The sequence below is a fragment of the Musa acuminata genome, chromosome BXJ2-7 (assembly GCF_036884655.1).
Source record: "Musa acuminata AAA Group cultivar baxijiao chromosome BXJ2-7, Cavendish_Baxijiao_AAA, whole genome shotgun sequence".
Taxonomy (NCBI): domain Eukaryota; kingdom Viridiplantae; phylum Streptophyta; class Magnoliopsida; order Zingiberales; family Musaceae; genus Musa; species Musa acuminata.
This window is the reverse complement of record NC_088344.1, coordinates 3,248,114-3,263,577: the sequence shown is the minus strand read 5'-3', so window position 1 is coordinate 3,263,577 and position 15,464 is coordinate 3,248,114. Positions and strand designations below refer to the sequence as shown.

The 15,464-nt window shown below is 39.3% G+C and overlaps 1 protein-coding gene across 1 annotated transcript; it reads right to left on the bottom strand.

Moving 5' to 3' along the window:
* Positions 1-3,807: 3,807 nt before the first annotated feature.
* LOC135616656 (protein ROLLING AND ERECT LEAF 2-like) lies at positions 3,808-12,133 on the bottom strand. The gene is made up of 4 exons (XM_065116078.1): positions 10,496-12,133; positions 10,225-10,382; positions 8,767-8,990; positions 3,808-5,874 (listed from the first exon to the last, which is right to left on the bottom strand). The coding sequence occupies exons 1-4, from the start codon at positions 11,778-11,780 to the stop codon at positions 5,175-5,177; spliced, it is 2,367 nt and encodes a 788-aa protein (XP_064972150.1). The 5' UTR covers positions 11,781-12,133; the 3' UTR covers positions 3,808-5,174.
* Positions 12,134-15,464: the final 3,331 nt, after the last annotated feature.

Genomic DNA, 15,464 nt, shown 5'->3' with positions numbered 1-15,464 from the left:
TTCACGACACCTCTCCTGTGAGGAAGATGAGCTTATATAACTTTATCTAAATTATTATGGATTTAGTTAATTTTATCTAAGTGATATGATATCTCTATGTATTAATTCGTAAATAATCAAGTTCCTCGAGGTATAAATGGTTATTTCAGTAAATATTTAGACAATATAAATTATAAGCATAGACTTTATAATCTCTAAATAGGTATGGGATAAAAGGTATAAGGTAGTCTACCACGATCAGAAGTCTATATAAGTGGCCACATGACACTACTGCGGAATAAAGTAGCGAACTAGCCCTAGACACTACCTAATCCAACTATGTGTCACCCGTGTAATTCTTGGGTGCTATACTGGTTGACACTTTGCACCACTCTACGGAGCTAAAAAACTCCTAAAATGATTGCCTAAGTGGTCTGTTTGTAGGTAGTTTTGTATATGCATAATGATTGTACGCAATCTGTATTTACAAGCTTAAAACAACCATTCAAACTAACAAAAATAGGGCTACCAATCCTATTGCAAGTTTTTTATATGTTGTGAAAAACATAAACAAAACCAAAAGTCATGGTCATACACAAGTATTACATCAAACACCCTGTTTATAATTTTGTTTATGACATTTTCCCCTATTTATTCCTTCGACGATCTCGTTGAAGCCTTTGCGGATGCTGCATCTCCTCGTCTTTATTGAATCTTCAATCTTTTGCCCCAATTGCAATGCACCTCTTGGCTCTCAACTACTCTTCGTTAATCTTGTTGAGTAGTTGAACTTTGATCTGTTGTGCTGCTTTAACTTACCAATGACTCTGACCCTAGTATGCGGTCGATCGAATTATATTGATCTTTGTTAGTTCATATATATCTTTCAAATGAAGGAAAAAATCTTTCTTATTATGCACTAGTCTCATGGTGATGATGGAGCTGATCAAATCTATCACTCTCATGTGTGTCACATTACCTCGAACTGTTCTACCGTAATGCGCTACACCATATCGCCTCTTGGTGATATCTCAATTGCATTTTGATCTTTGTGGGATGAACTCAGACTGTGATCTCTCCATATGTGGCATCTACCAGCATATCATAGGGCCTCTGCCACCTTAGATTATATTCGCTCCTTTGACAATTGAGATTCGTCCACCCGCTTTCAATTCACACTCGGATGAAGCATAGCCTTAAGATAGTTCATCACTAAGCAGCTCTCGAAAGTCCACCAACTTCACTTAAATTGGTATGCTATTATCTAGATGCTAGACCCTTGCTCCCAACACAATCTCTACTACACATTGCTTCCTTAGTAGTAACTTGAATGATAACAATGCAGCATAACTCGCCTCCACGCCCGCTTGTCCCATGCTAAGGTATTCTGACCCCAATTACACCTCTGTAAGTTAAGTCGTATTAGTTTCTCAATCAAATACTTTATTGAGATAAGGTGCATGTGCCTCGAAGCTCCCTTCGACTTTGATACTATGCAAGATGAGTATACTCTATCGGAATGAGGGACCCATGGAGCAATGTGATCTCGCTCTTGTTTATGCAAGAGTTCATGTCCTAAACCTCTATCCAAAGAAAGCTTCGTGCTTCCGCTCTATATTCTATCTTTTATGTTGACTCCCTTCATGTAGCTTTGTCACTTCACTAAGTTTCACCCAAATTGCTCTACTCCTCGGTTTGCATTGAGTTGATAGTGTCCCTCATGCCTATCATTTCATGGGTCAGCCTTTCGTTGAGTCTGATATCCATATCGACTCTAAGTATGTCTTTATTTAGTATTGTCTGAGATTGCTCCCCCACTACCACAATTATCTCATGTGAGATTATGCAACGACTCCTCATTGCTCGCTCAATTCGTTAAGCTTTGTAGAGTTATTGTCTTGAGATTACCCTTTTTAATATGTGTGATCTATTACATATGATTCTTCCTCTAGAGAATCGATAATTATCCCTTCTAGATATCTATCCCGTTGGAGTAATTTTTCTATTTGTATCCTTTTCTCTAGAAGTTTTAGAGATCACTATTCCTTTGGACTACTCTGTCTTGCTGAACAAACTATACATTATTCCACATTATGAACGTACTTATTAGATTGTGACTCTTCACTAATACAACATCCCTTACGCCCCTCAATGCCTAGCAACATGCTGAACTTATTGCATACTTTAGCCTTTTATAGATGTATCCTTCCCATGAAGAAAAAGTTTCAATACTCTATGACATCAAGTTTTGATCGCCTTGGGATGACCACAGACAGTCCATCATCTGCATACAAACCTTTGTATGAATGAGTTAGCAATTTCCCTCGCCTTTGTGAACTTTGCATAACTTTTTCGATTATCAAGCTACTCATCCCTCCTTGCATAGTTTCATTCTTTGTCAAGTGCCCCGCTTGTCTTGAGCACCATCAAGTTTAGTTGCCAACGTCGAGTCATCGCTCGAACTCAGCCATCCCAACCTTTGTATGCTGTGTGTTTTTCCCAACTCGCTTTTTCTCATGGTACCTCTCGTGCGAAGGGTTGGTCATTTATTTGAATACTAATCTCATATGCCCGCTCTTTTGAGCGACTCATTTTTTTATGTCTCAATGCCCATTTCCCTCAAACGGTCACGCACACTCGTTGCCCCTAACGTAGCCTCGATAGGTCCCCATGTTTGTATGCCAAGTATCTATAAATATGCTTAATCTTATACTGATACCATTTATTATGGACTTAGATAGTTTTACCTATATCGTGTGATCCTCTTGCATATCCAACTATAAAGGATTAATCTCCTCAAAATTTCTTATAGTCCCTTAAAGACATACAAAAGAGAAGATAAATTAGAGGAAGCATTTAACTCAGGATCCATAAACAATCATTTTAATAAATGCTTGATAGATAATACAAATGACAGACATAAACTTCATAAGATCTAAACGATTACATGACAAAGGGTCCAAGATGGTCCGTCGCGACTAGAAGTCTCCATAAGTGCCTGCATGACATTGCTGCAAAATAAGATAATAAATCAACCCTAAATACTACTCCAAAGGTCTACTAGTCATGAGCTACCTAGGTAACTCGTGGGTGCTGTGCTGGTTGACACTTTACACCACTCTACGGAGCTAGAAAACCTTCAAAATGAATGCTTGAATAGTTTTACCTCTGCACGATGACTGTACACAACTTATATTTACATGTATGAAATAATCACAAAAACCAACCAAGATAAGGCTACCAAATCTATTACAAACTCTCTACATGTTGTAAAAAATATGAACAAAATAAAAAAATACAAACATATACAACCACCGCATCGAACATTAAAAAAAATAAAAAATACAAACATACACAACCACCGTATCGAACACCCTGTTTAAAGTTTTATCCATAACAACACATTAAAAATCTAGATAACTCGCATCTTGTGATGAAGATATACTTCGATTGGATTTGAAGGGAAATCTAGATAACTCGCATCTTGTGATAAAGATATACTTCGATTGGATTCGAACTCCCTTCACACCAAGTCGGACAATCTAAATTACTCCCGTCGATTGAATCGTCCCTCCCAAGCTTATTGATTAGTATATCCCCTATTTACTTTTTGACATGTAGCTCGAATGAATCCTCTCGTCTCCACAATAATCATATGATCCACATGATAGACAAGTGAATCCGACGTTAACAACGACGATACATGAACACTGAATCAAGGCTGATCAATAGTTCTGTATAATGTAATGTTTCTAGTTAAAACAGGAGCATTCAATATCTCTAGCCCTAACTCAATCCATCTAAAGTATATATAGAAAGCACAGAGAATTTATTTGCAACATTGGAAAACAATTATTCATAGATTCAATTCGAGAGCAGTATTTCCAAGTATCTACCAAAGTGCTGCATATAGTACAAAACCAAGTAGCAAGAGGGAATTCATGCATTGCTAATGGCCATAAGGCACCAAAAAAAGGAAAATAAAACTATAGCACAAAGGTGGACAGATAAATCTAAGACACCAAGTTACAAAGAGTATACAAACTGTAATATCCTAATGTCGCTAGTAAAAAATAATCAGACTGCCTCCTAACAAGCAACTCGGTATGCTTCCGCGATACCTTGAAGACTCCAAACTGGCATGTGCCTGTACATAATTGCCTAAATCTTCCCTGCTACTCACTGAAGCTGATCAGATTGACAAATCTGCAGTATGCCACAACTCAGATCAGCACAGAATCACAAATGCTATTTGGTCGATGTGTATTAGCTGCCTACTTAACAATTACTGAACTACTCAGGCTCATGTACTAGGAATCATCAATACTGATCCAGATTTCTGCATATTACAAATACTCCGATGACTCTCATCTGCTGTGCTCCATGCTAACCATAATGAGTAAGATATTGCAGCTCAGAAGTGGAGAGTGAAGCGGCAGTGACGGCAATGTCAGCAGCAGCAGAAGCTCACATGACATATTACTTTCCTGCTCCAAGCTCACCATAACAAGCAGCAGATGACAGCTGACATCAAGCACAGTGGTGGCGACAACACATTTTAACATTCACTTTATTGATCAAGGTCTGACCACGAACTGGATTGCGGCTCCGAGGTAGAGAAAGCCACAGCAGCAGCAGCAAGCAAGCAACACTTTTTTTTAAGATAGAAATCATGATCGATCTCAGGCATTGGCAGCAAATTATTTTATCCACATTCATGTCATATATTGTTCACAAATTGAAATGCCAATAGCTAAAACTACCAATCATGACATACTGACTCAACCTCATTCTCCATGTTTTTCGTAACACTGGAAAATCATCTACACCATCAAATTAGTCTACCAACCTTCTGTAGTAGCACAGCGCAGGGTAGACTTTGAGTAAAAGATTCTCAGATCTTGGTAGGCGCATGGATCACCAAGATGAATAGAGCCAAGTGATGAGGGCCCTATACATAACTATAAATTACTCTTCTCCTAACCTTAGAAACTCACTGGATGGTAATTGACAGCATCTCGGTGAGATCTGGAAAGAGTAATTGCAGTTATACAAGGATCCTAATCACATGGCCTAAATGACAACATAGACAACTCCAGGGTGATACATCTTTAGCCTCAATTGAAACATGGACAAAAGGCCAGCCATTCCCCCATGCATCAGGTGGTCATACTAGCATTCTCTCTGGACAACTTCTATTTCTCTTCCTCACAACACATGTGGGGCACCTCATATGCCTTCACGGAATTAGCAGTAAAATTTTCCATTGCCTCGAAGATCTGCTTCAAACTCAAATGCAGACTATTTGCAGTGGAACCATGACGCACTTCATGTTCAGGTATTGATATCCCATCCTCACTGGACATTAGCATTAATTTCTTTCTCTGCCTGAGCATCAGTTGTTCCTGGCTTTCCATCAATCTCAGCTTGCTATCCATATCTCTGTTTGCCATTAACCTTTGCTGCTGCTCAAATTTGCGCTGCTGCCAGATGTTAAAAACATCATGAGCAAAAGCCTGCATTGCATCAATAACTTCTCTTTCGGATATCATATCCATACTCTGGGACCAGTAATTGCAGATGATGAATACAGGAGGTGCACCTATTCTCCCAGGCGAAAATGGAGGAACTCCATCATCTGTTTCTTCAGGCACATAATGGATACCTTTGACAAGCCAGCCATTCAAAGATTTGACATAGCTCCTTTGAGCTGTAACCCAAGCATAGAAATTTGCGACCCAATCCACCATGTCCAACTCCAACTGCTTTATTGCATCCATATGAATGTCATCAAGTTTTACTCCATTCACAATAGAATCTAGGTTTTTAGCTTCAGATATCACTTGACACTGAATATGATGGCATTCTGACATAACTGTCCACATTCTCTTAAACCTGAAACGTTAAATTGTTTGACAAAAAATCTCATATAAATTATAACAGGAGGAGAGAAAACAATCTAGTTAAAGTAAAATATTCCAGGATATTCATTTAAAGGACAAAAAAACTAGCACAACAGATCATAATTGCTAGCTTATTGCAAGTCAATTAATTAAGACAAACTTGATCCTAACAGAAGCATGAAATAACAAGCAAATGGAATCATAAAAAGACCACTTACATAGAAAGAAGGTCACAGACAAGTGTGAGTTAGATCACCTTATCAGTTCAACAATCCAGATTAAGAAATCAAGCCACAAGCATGCAAATGAATCTCTCATATTCAAAGCATTGTCAATAATGTGTCCGTGTATAGAGGAATCAGACAATTTCTTCTCACTTTAGCATATATATGTACAAACTAACATTAGGGGCATATTTCAACTCCAAGAACAAGAAGCTAAATTGATGTGATACAGATATAAATCCAGGTTTTTCTATGTGACTTAATGAAGAGAAACTGTGGGAAATTGTGGTAAGTAAATGTTGAATAACTCTCCTGGGTGAGGTTGAAGTATCTAGAATTAATACTAACTAAAAAATAAAAATAAAACTACATACTTGAAAATTAAACCCCCTGAAAACTAAGAAGTATGAATTAATCCAGTTTCAAGAAGAGAACTATTACACATTTTAGTTGGACCATCTTGGCAAGAGGTGGGAGAAATCCATAATTAGAAATAATTGCATGATTATAAATAGTTGGAACACCATAAGGTACTGAGCAAAGGACAACAATTTCCTTGACTGATTGGAGGAATATATGAAAATTAATCAGTTGGACAGCAAACACCTGTTTGACAAAACACTGGATGTCATAAGGGTTAACAGTTGGAGACAGCAAGGGAAAATAACTTCCTGAATGAAAGATACTAGTCCTATATTGTCTTATGACCCTACTGCAGATTACCCTCGTATGCAATTTCTTCCTACAAGGGCTGAGATTCAGGAGTTCAGCAGAAAGTGACAAGACTCTATGGAAAAATGTAGAAGTTTGTGGTTTGCTCTGAAACCTAGATAGCATCTTACGTTAGCACTAACTTTATGAAGATCGAAATACGAAGTCATAAGCACAAACAACATTCGATCCATCTGACAAGACACAGTGGTTCATATGCTGGTAGATGTGATCCATCTTTATGAAAAACAATTAAAAAACATAGGAAAACGAAAATCAACAATTAATTAAAAAAACGAAGAATTACAGCACTTCTTGAAACATGTCAATTGTAGCTAATAACTTATTACTAAGAAAATACCATATTACTCAACATAAGCTATTTCAGGGTAGGAACACATTAAGCCATATGATCACATACTGAATGAGAAAAACAAGAAAATACAGGAGAGATAATGAAGAGGAGAGCATCACATAATAAAGAAATAGCATGAATAGAGGAGAAAAGATAAATACTAACCACACGACATGAAAGAGAAAAACAGGTAGAACTATGGAAAAGAAGATGCAGGTAGAGAAGAAGACCATGAAGAAATGAGAACAGAGGAGGTCCTTTCCAATGATCTTTTATCATAAATGAAGTGCTTAGCCTATTATTTGCACTGTTGTATCATGCTAATCTATCTTCTCTGAAGCACTAATCTAAGCAACCTTAACACACTCATTAAGATGTAATACAGTTCAAAAACCATATCAACATTTTTATCTTGCATGTTGCACTCAGTACTTCAAGAGATAAGGGTGCATAGATTGACACTCCCTAAATCCCACATTGACGGGGAATCTCATGTACTGGGTTTCGTCCTTTATGCAGAATTCACTTCATTTGCACATGTCAAATAACATTAGAACCCCACAGGCTTCAGTTGTTATATGCACAAGGTTATATTAGGTTTGCAAATCCTTGATCAACATATGTTCACTAGTGGAAATATGAATATGCAGTTGTTTTTGTAATACCAATAAAAGTGCAGCTTCACATTGCAAAGTTAACATGGGAACATTTTATGCAATGCAGGAAATTTAGTATTTAACCTTTTCTATTGGAACTTAATAAATGCAAAAAAAAGAAGATATTAATTGATATTTCTAGGTATATACTTCTGCCCCCAAGATGACATCCTGGATTTGATCCAGGAATAAAGGAGACGAAGTTTACAAGTTCTCATCCTCAGTATACAGTTAAACAGAAGATTCAAACTTGCTGAAACTTATAGCATCAGTCACTTTCAATTAGCATAACGAATGAGGCTACAGGCATCATAATAGTGGACCACAAAAGGGTGTCAAGGTAGAAGTAAATTCTTAGTATGATTAACATTACAGAATTTAGCAATATCTATTTCACAAAATGGTGCTAGATAGGTCAGCAGCATTACCATGCCCCAAGTGAATAGATTAATATTAGTAAATGAAACAAACATACATAGGGTAATCAAGAAAAGAGACATTATCCAACAAGCATGGTGTTACCTTTACATTGCATTCATGGTGATCAATTGAACATAAACTCTAAGAACAGGTCCACAAAGAGAACAAGAAATTAGTAAAGCCAGCATTATCATCAAGAAATTCATAAGAATCAATATTACAATAAAAAAATATTCAAGATCTACCTGGCCAACAATCATCTTGTCAATGGATCAAAAGATGGAGAGTATAAACAATTCTCTGACAGTCACATGGCTAGATTACATTATCTAAAGAAGAAGGCATTCTGGGGACAGAAACAACTAATTTTTTCTAACAATTGAAAAGCATATGGAACTACAGAGTCTCATGTCACATCTGAGTTAAAAACTGTGTGTGGTTCCAAAATTCTATATTCAAGAAGAGTACAATATTAGCCCAGATACACAGTGCAATTAAGATAAAACAAAATAACATACCCTTGGATAAGTTCGTTAATTTGTGGCCATAATTCTTCGTCCCTCAGCTGATTGATTTTACTTGAAATTGTGCCCACAACCTGAATGGCTATTCTTATCTTTGTGGATAATTTCCTAATGGAAATTTCAACTGCCTCAAGCTTTTCAGCCTCTGCACCCCTTTCGCTCAAACGTCTCAGGTACTCACATTTTCTATCATATAGAACCCTAATCTTTTCCTCGGCCTGCATAAGTTGAAACTAAATAACGTAAGCTACAGAATCACACATATGCAAGCCTCACAACTTAAGTACTAGCAGTTGTGCAAGGAATAATTAGTCAAGGTTTAATAGTATGACTTCAGTAAAACTAGAAACATGGTTAAAACATTCAAGAAAACTTTGTATTATGTTTTTACAGCTTGAAAAACACCAAGGTACTGTAATCACATATGTAGTATGTGGGGCATATGCATGACATAAAAGAGGTTCAAAATGATATAATAAGTTATACAATATTTTATATATATATATATATATATATATATATATATATATATATATATATAATTGAAGTAATAAATAAATAATTATGTTCTACGGTCAAATCATGAGTATATGGAATCATTTAAATGACAGGTCATGAGAAATTTCTGGTATATATATCATTGATCACTGTTCTGGAAGAATATGCAATTGTGTTTCATGCTCACTGTATATGTGGTTGCATATGCAGCCACATTTTTATGTTTATGTGGGCCATATAAGCAGCCTCTTTGTAGACGTATATAACCGCATATGTGCCACATATGCTGGAAGCAATGTGGTTTTGTTGACCGCATAGGTTACACAGTCAATATTGGCTCTTATTCATGGTATACGTGCACATATGAGAAAATGAGTCATGGAGGAAATATATAGTAATGAAGAAATAGGTGGATTGAACCAACATATGATTCTTAATGGATTCTTATTGATCAACACAAACCGTGTAAGATGATCCAACATGAGTCTATGAAACAAATATTATTAATATAAAAGATATTAGATGAGAAAAAGGTCCATAGATAAAGATAACAGTTTCTACTGTAATGTTTGATAATCTCAACAGCCCAATATGCACTTGGATCAAGAATCTAGAATGCCTGGCCTATTTACTTTCTTAGGCTTGATGGTAGATAAACGCTGAGAAACCAAATGTTTCCTCTCATTTATGCGAGAACATCAAAAAATATCTACGAAGGAAAAGATATGGTCAAAGAAGACATATCTTAGCCTGCTTAAGATAAAAAAAATATAAGTACTTATTTTAGGATGGATATTTGAAGAAACAAGTTCTCTGACGTTGTTCTCTCTGTGCTACTCTTTTCTTATGCTCTAGACAAATTTTAAACATTGTGACTCTGTTCAAGTCATAACTGGAATAAACAACTACAGGATGAGATAGCTAAGGGCCTACAGAAACAACTGCTGTACTAACCATGACTTCCTCGAGAAGTTTTTTTTCCCAATTGTAAAGCTTCTGCAGTGTTGATGAAAGATTACCGCAGCCCATAGCCTTATCTTCCTCAAATACCAAAAGGTCTTCATTTTTAGATGTCAGAAGTGGCGGAAAACCACATATCATCCTGGCAGAAGCTGCTTACAGAAGAAAATAGTGCAGAGAAAAAAAGAAAACAATTAGATTTTGCTCCAAATGTCGTTCAAATGCAAAGGGAATGTTTGAAGAAGAATTGCAATACTAGTTCCACCTTTGTACACATAATTCTTCTGGTGGTATAGATGCTTTCCGGCTTCAAGCATCTTGGACACTTGATCGGCCGACTCAAACGCCCTGTCAAACTGGGTTTTTATCTCCTGCATGACTTCAGAAACATCCTGATAACTTCGAGAGGTGGTAAATCCCACAGCACCTCGTCGGTCTGCTGGTTCAGTCACTACATTCTTCTCAACCGCATGAACCTCATGCTCTGAACTACCGCCTGCCTCTACCAACCTCGACTTTTGACTGGGATCCTCGCGGCCACTGTCAATCACACCCTCTTTCGACTCCGTAGCAGCCTTACCTGTGTACTCTCCGTCCGCAGCAGCCAACGAGGAAGGTACAAACTTTGGGTCACCATAGGCTCCCTTGACGACCTCGTGCCCCTCGTCTTCCAGATCAGGGATCCCTTCCTCGTCCCTCAGCTCCTTCGAGCTCCGGCTTGGCGTATAAGAAGCACAATAATTATCGTACGAGTCGAACGGATTGAGGAAGTCCCATGTTGAAGTCCTGGGAGGTGACGGCGGTGGTGGAACTTCCGGAGTAGTAGTAGAGCTTCCGCCAGCTGCCACAGCCGGTGGTGGGATGTTTCGATGCGGCGAAGAGAAGCCAAATATGCCGCCGCCCATGCCACCATCATAGCTCGTATACGAGTAAGCAGGATAGGAGTACAGATTCGCACTTTGAGGGGGGTATGGGTAGCCGTAGTAAGGGAAAGCCGTGGGAGGCCGTTCATCCACGGAGCCGAAGCGTATTGCCTCGGAGCTCGGCGGCTGCAGCTCGTAGGCAACTGACGACTCCGCCGGGCGGTTGCGGGAGTAGTTAAGGTTGACGTACGTCTGGCCCACTGGGGCGTCATCCGCGTAGAGGGGGTGAACGGGAGGCGCTCCGTCCGAGTGGAGCGGCAAATCGTCGACGTCGTCGGACTCGGAATCCGAGGGGCGGAAGTGGATGTGCGAGCCGGAGTGGGAGCGAGAGTGGGTGTGGTCGAGGAATGCCGCGGCAGCGGGAGGCGGAGAGGGAGTAAGGGGCGGCGGGGGATCGCCCTTCCGCTGGGCGGGGAGGGGGAGCACGGGGGACGCGGGGGGCAGCGCGCGGGCGACGTTGAGGAACCCCTCGAGGGCCGCGCCGACGGAGCGGAGGGAGAGGGTGTAGGCAACATGAGCGTCGGCAAGGGCGTAGCGATGGCGAATGGCGTCCGTGAGCAGCAGCGAGCGCTCACGGCAGTGTGCCACCGCCGCCTCCTCATCCAGCTTGGAGACCCCGCAGCCCATCCAACGACACGGAAACCCTCAAATCGAACAAGAAGAGAGGGGAGCCCCAGCAGCAGAGATCACATTCTACGGTTGTTCTATCAAATGGAAGGAATCGGAGAGGAGGAGAAAGCAGAAAGGGTGGGAAGAGGGGCGGTGGTGGTGGGGAATCCAAGCCCGGTGGTGGAATAGGGTATGCCTTTTTTGTGCCAGAGCGGGGGGCGTACTACTACTTCCACCACAAGTAGGGATACCATATCCCCGGCGGTAGTGGGGATAGCTCATACCGTACGGAATCGTTACACTAATAAGACGCAGCAGGGACAACGTATTCACCAGAATTATACGGCGCGGGATACGCTATTCCCAAGTATTCCCGTTGGGAGGCCGCCGTTGCGACGCGCTTCTTTTCCTTTGGGGTTTCTGCGACTCGCTTTGGAGGGCGGTTGAAAAGGTGATGTGACGAAAATACCCTCATGGGCCGACAACTATCATTTCGGCGGGTTGCTGACCCCTGTCGGATTCCGTGTCAGAACCCGAGTCGGACGTGACTCGGACTCGCGGCTCACGTGTCAGAACCGGCCGTGACTTAAACCAAGAGTGTTGAGCTCCAACCTTAATTCTTGACCGTAAGTACATATTATCAAAGTACTTAGCTAACTTAGCTATTATTAGTATTCATCCATATATTTTAAAAAATTACATACTTATAATTATAAAAAAAATAAAATATCTATGTTCATTTATCCTAACATTATCAATTTCATCAATGAAAACATAAAAATAAAAAAATAAAAAAATAAGTTTAACATTTCAATTAATGACGAGATGATATCGATGATAACGATCGTGCCATTGAAGGTTGCAGGTGGCTATTATGGATAAGAAGTTGGATAACGAGATATAATGACTATCTATGTCAACATCAATATAATTGCTGAGTAACATTTTTATCGTTCTATATCTGAGTCGGCGTTGATACAGTTATTAAGCAGCGAAAGGGTTACTCGATATTTGTATCAATGCTACTTGCTTTGTATTGAGTAGCCCTTGCATCGTTCTGCATCAGCGAAAGGGCTACTCGCTCTATATCAAGTAGCCCTTTCATGGCTCGATAATTACGACGACACCGACAAAGATGTAATATGGTGAAAGTGTCACTTGGTAACTGTATTAATATCAACGTAAATACAAAGTAACCCTCATCTCTTATAGTCAATCTCCTCATCGACAATAACCACCGACGGCTTCCAACGACGTCATTGTTCGCCACCACCGACATCGTCCGTCGCTACCAACTAGAACGTTAAAATTATTTTGTTTTCATTTTTTTCATTAATAAAATCGATGATAAATCTAGATGTTTTACTTTTGTAATTATAAGGATATTAATATAACTTTTTAAGACGTATAGATTAAGATGCTAAATATAATTAGCTACATGTGATAATATGTAATTAGTATTCCTTTTAAATTAATAATTTTTTAATTATATTATTTATATGACTAGCTCCATCTAATCTAACTTAAGATTTATATGCCCAAGTCAACTAGACATCAAGCATATTACATGATTAAGACAAGTATTAAACAATTGCGTTGAAGATGATTGGAAACTACATGCATAACATACGAACGTGTAGTCGATGTCAATAGAACATTCGGTCAAACTAATATCGTTGACTACGTCGGATGCATGTCGGAAAGCGAACCGTGGATGATAAGAAATGATACGTAAAGGAAATGTTTATATGACAGCAACAATCCTCAGAATGTGATGAAGGATCAAAATAATCTGCCATAACTATGGAATATATCGTAAAATTCTAGAAAATTTGAGATGGTCGACCTCGACAAACTAAAGATATGCAAGCAGATAAGTCCAAAGTGAAAACCGAGATGAGCTTATTATTAAGGCGCCCTTCGATGTTCTTGTTATGTTAGTAGTTGATGTAGCTTTCTTTTAACTTTACCTGCGTTATTTTTCCCACATCAAATAGTGTTGGTCTCTCGAGCATTGGGCCATATATGTGTACATGCTTGCAGACTAGGGTTTATAATGCTTTGCATGAGAACAAGACGCAGCACAGGAGAGAGAACAAGAGAATCTCAATGATTGACAGGAGGAGGACAGCAATCACATTGCATACAGCATGATTCTATGCAGGGCTGGAGCCCCATGCCCTCTTCATTCATTCATCCATCCATTCTCCCTCAACAGATATAAATGGCTATCAGGTATAGTCAAGGTATAAATAAATGTCTCAGCATTCACTGCATGATATGCCACAAGTTCTTCATTTCATCTTAAAATAACATGGAGATCACAGTGTTTACTAAGTACCTTCCATTAGATATCATGAAGCATTGCATGAGACATCAAAGGAAGTGTTTTACTTAGTTCCCTCCACATCCTTCCTTTGTGAGTGAAGTGAGCAGGTAGGTTTGGAGAAAAAGTCTGGGATCCGCATCTGATCTAGCAAAGCAAATGTTCGAGAAATGTAACAGCTAACAGTGACAGCTACAATACTCAAATCTTTCCTATCCATGTCTCCCGGAGAGACAAGCACTCTTTTGCCTTTCCTTCAAGAAATGAGCAGCCATATGTTTACACATCATCTGTCCGAGAAGATTGTATTATATACATCAATCACATGTATGTTCTTTTGGTGGATTCGGTGGGACTTCCATCTCTCTCATTGCCAATCCAAGGCACACATGATGACCACTTTTGCCTTTCCATTAAGAAAATGAATCTTTCTCCCACTGGTTGGAGTGGTGTTAAATACTAGATCAGATGCATGCACACAGTTTGCCTTAGAAGAAGAAATATAGCAATGCAGAGAGAGAGAGAGAGAGAGAGAGAGAGGTGTCTCACCATCCCTCAAAACTAATCATGGTGCTTGTCCATAGCTGCATGTTAGTGGGGATGATTAGAACAATTGGCACTTCTTTGGAGGTAGGGGCAAGAAAACCCATTTTACACCCACTCTATGATGTGTATGTACATGCATATATCTTTGGGTAAGTAAAAGAAGAAGGATTGGGAATTGGTGCCAATGCCAAGTCTGCGAGAGGATGAAGTCAACCCGGTTAGGACTTGGGATGTGGCAGTGTTGATGAAATAGCCTGGCTCAGGAAAGGCTGCCACAGTTGATTTGGGATGTACCATATAACATGGCTGCGTGGCCCAGAGAACCAAATAAACTTGGAAGGAACTGAGGACACAAAACAAGATGCAGATGGAGGATAACCGGCATCTACTCGTGGGGCCAATAGTTTTTGGATTGATCTTTTGGTGCAAATGTACCATTCAACTGTGTGTGTGTGTGTGTGTGTGAGAGAGAGAGAGAGAGAGAGAGAGAGTAATAGCTATGAGAACCTGACAAGCTCACTGCTGGATGGCACAGACTCACATTATTGTATCTCATTTATGATCTCCCTCTCTTGTATGTAATATTTGCAAAGTTACTGTGTGATTACAAGGACAAATGAGTCTCAGATTCATGAACATGATGGTGATGCTGTCAAAAGCAATGATCATATAGATAGATAGAAATGACTCTTTTTGTTTATTTAGGGAATGGAACATATCACTGTTCAAATATGTAAAACTCTAGAAATACAATCAAGATGAAGGTTGAGACTAAAAAGAAAGAAGAAGAAACTTGGGAAGTTGCAATTGCACCACCAGAACAAGAGTAC

Coding starts and splice junctions, on each gene's coding strand:
- LOC135616656 (XM_065116078.1), bottom strand. CDS start 11,780: ATGGGCTGCGGGGTCTCCAAGCTGGATGAGGAGGCGGCGGTGGCACAC. Junction 10,383..10,495: donor GAAGAATTATGTGTACAAAG/GTGGAACTAGTA, acceptor TTCTGTAAGCAG/CTTCTGCCAGGATGATATGT. Junction 8,991..10,224: donor AACTTCTCGAGGAAGTCATG/GTTAGTACAGCA, acceptor CAACTTATGCAG/GCCGAGGAAAAGATTAGGGT.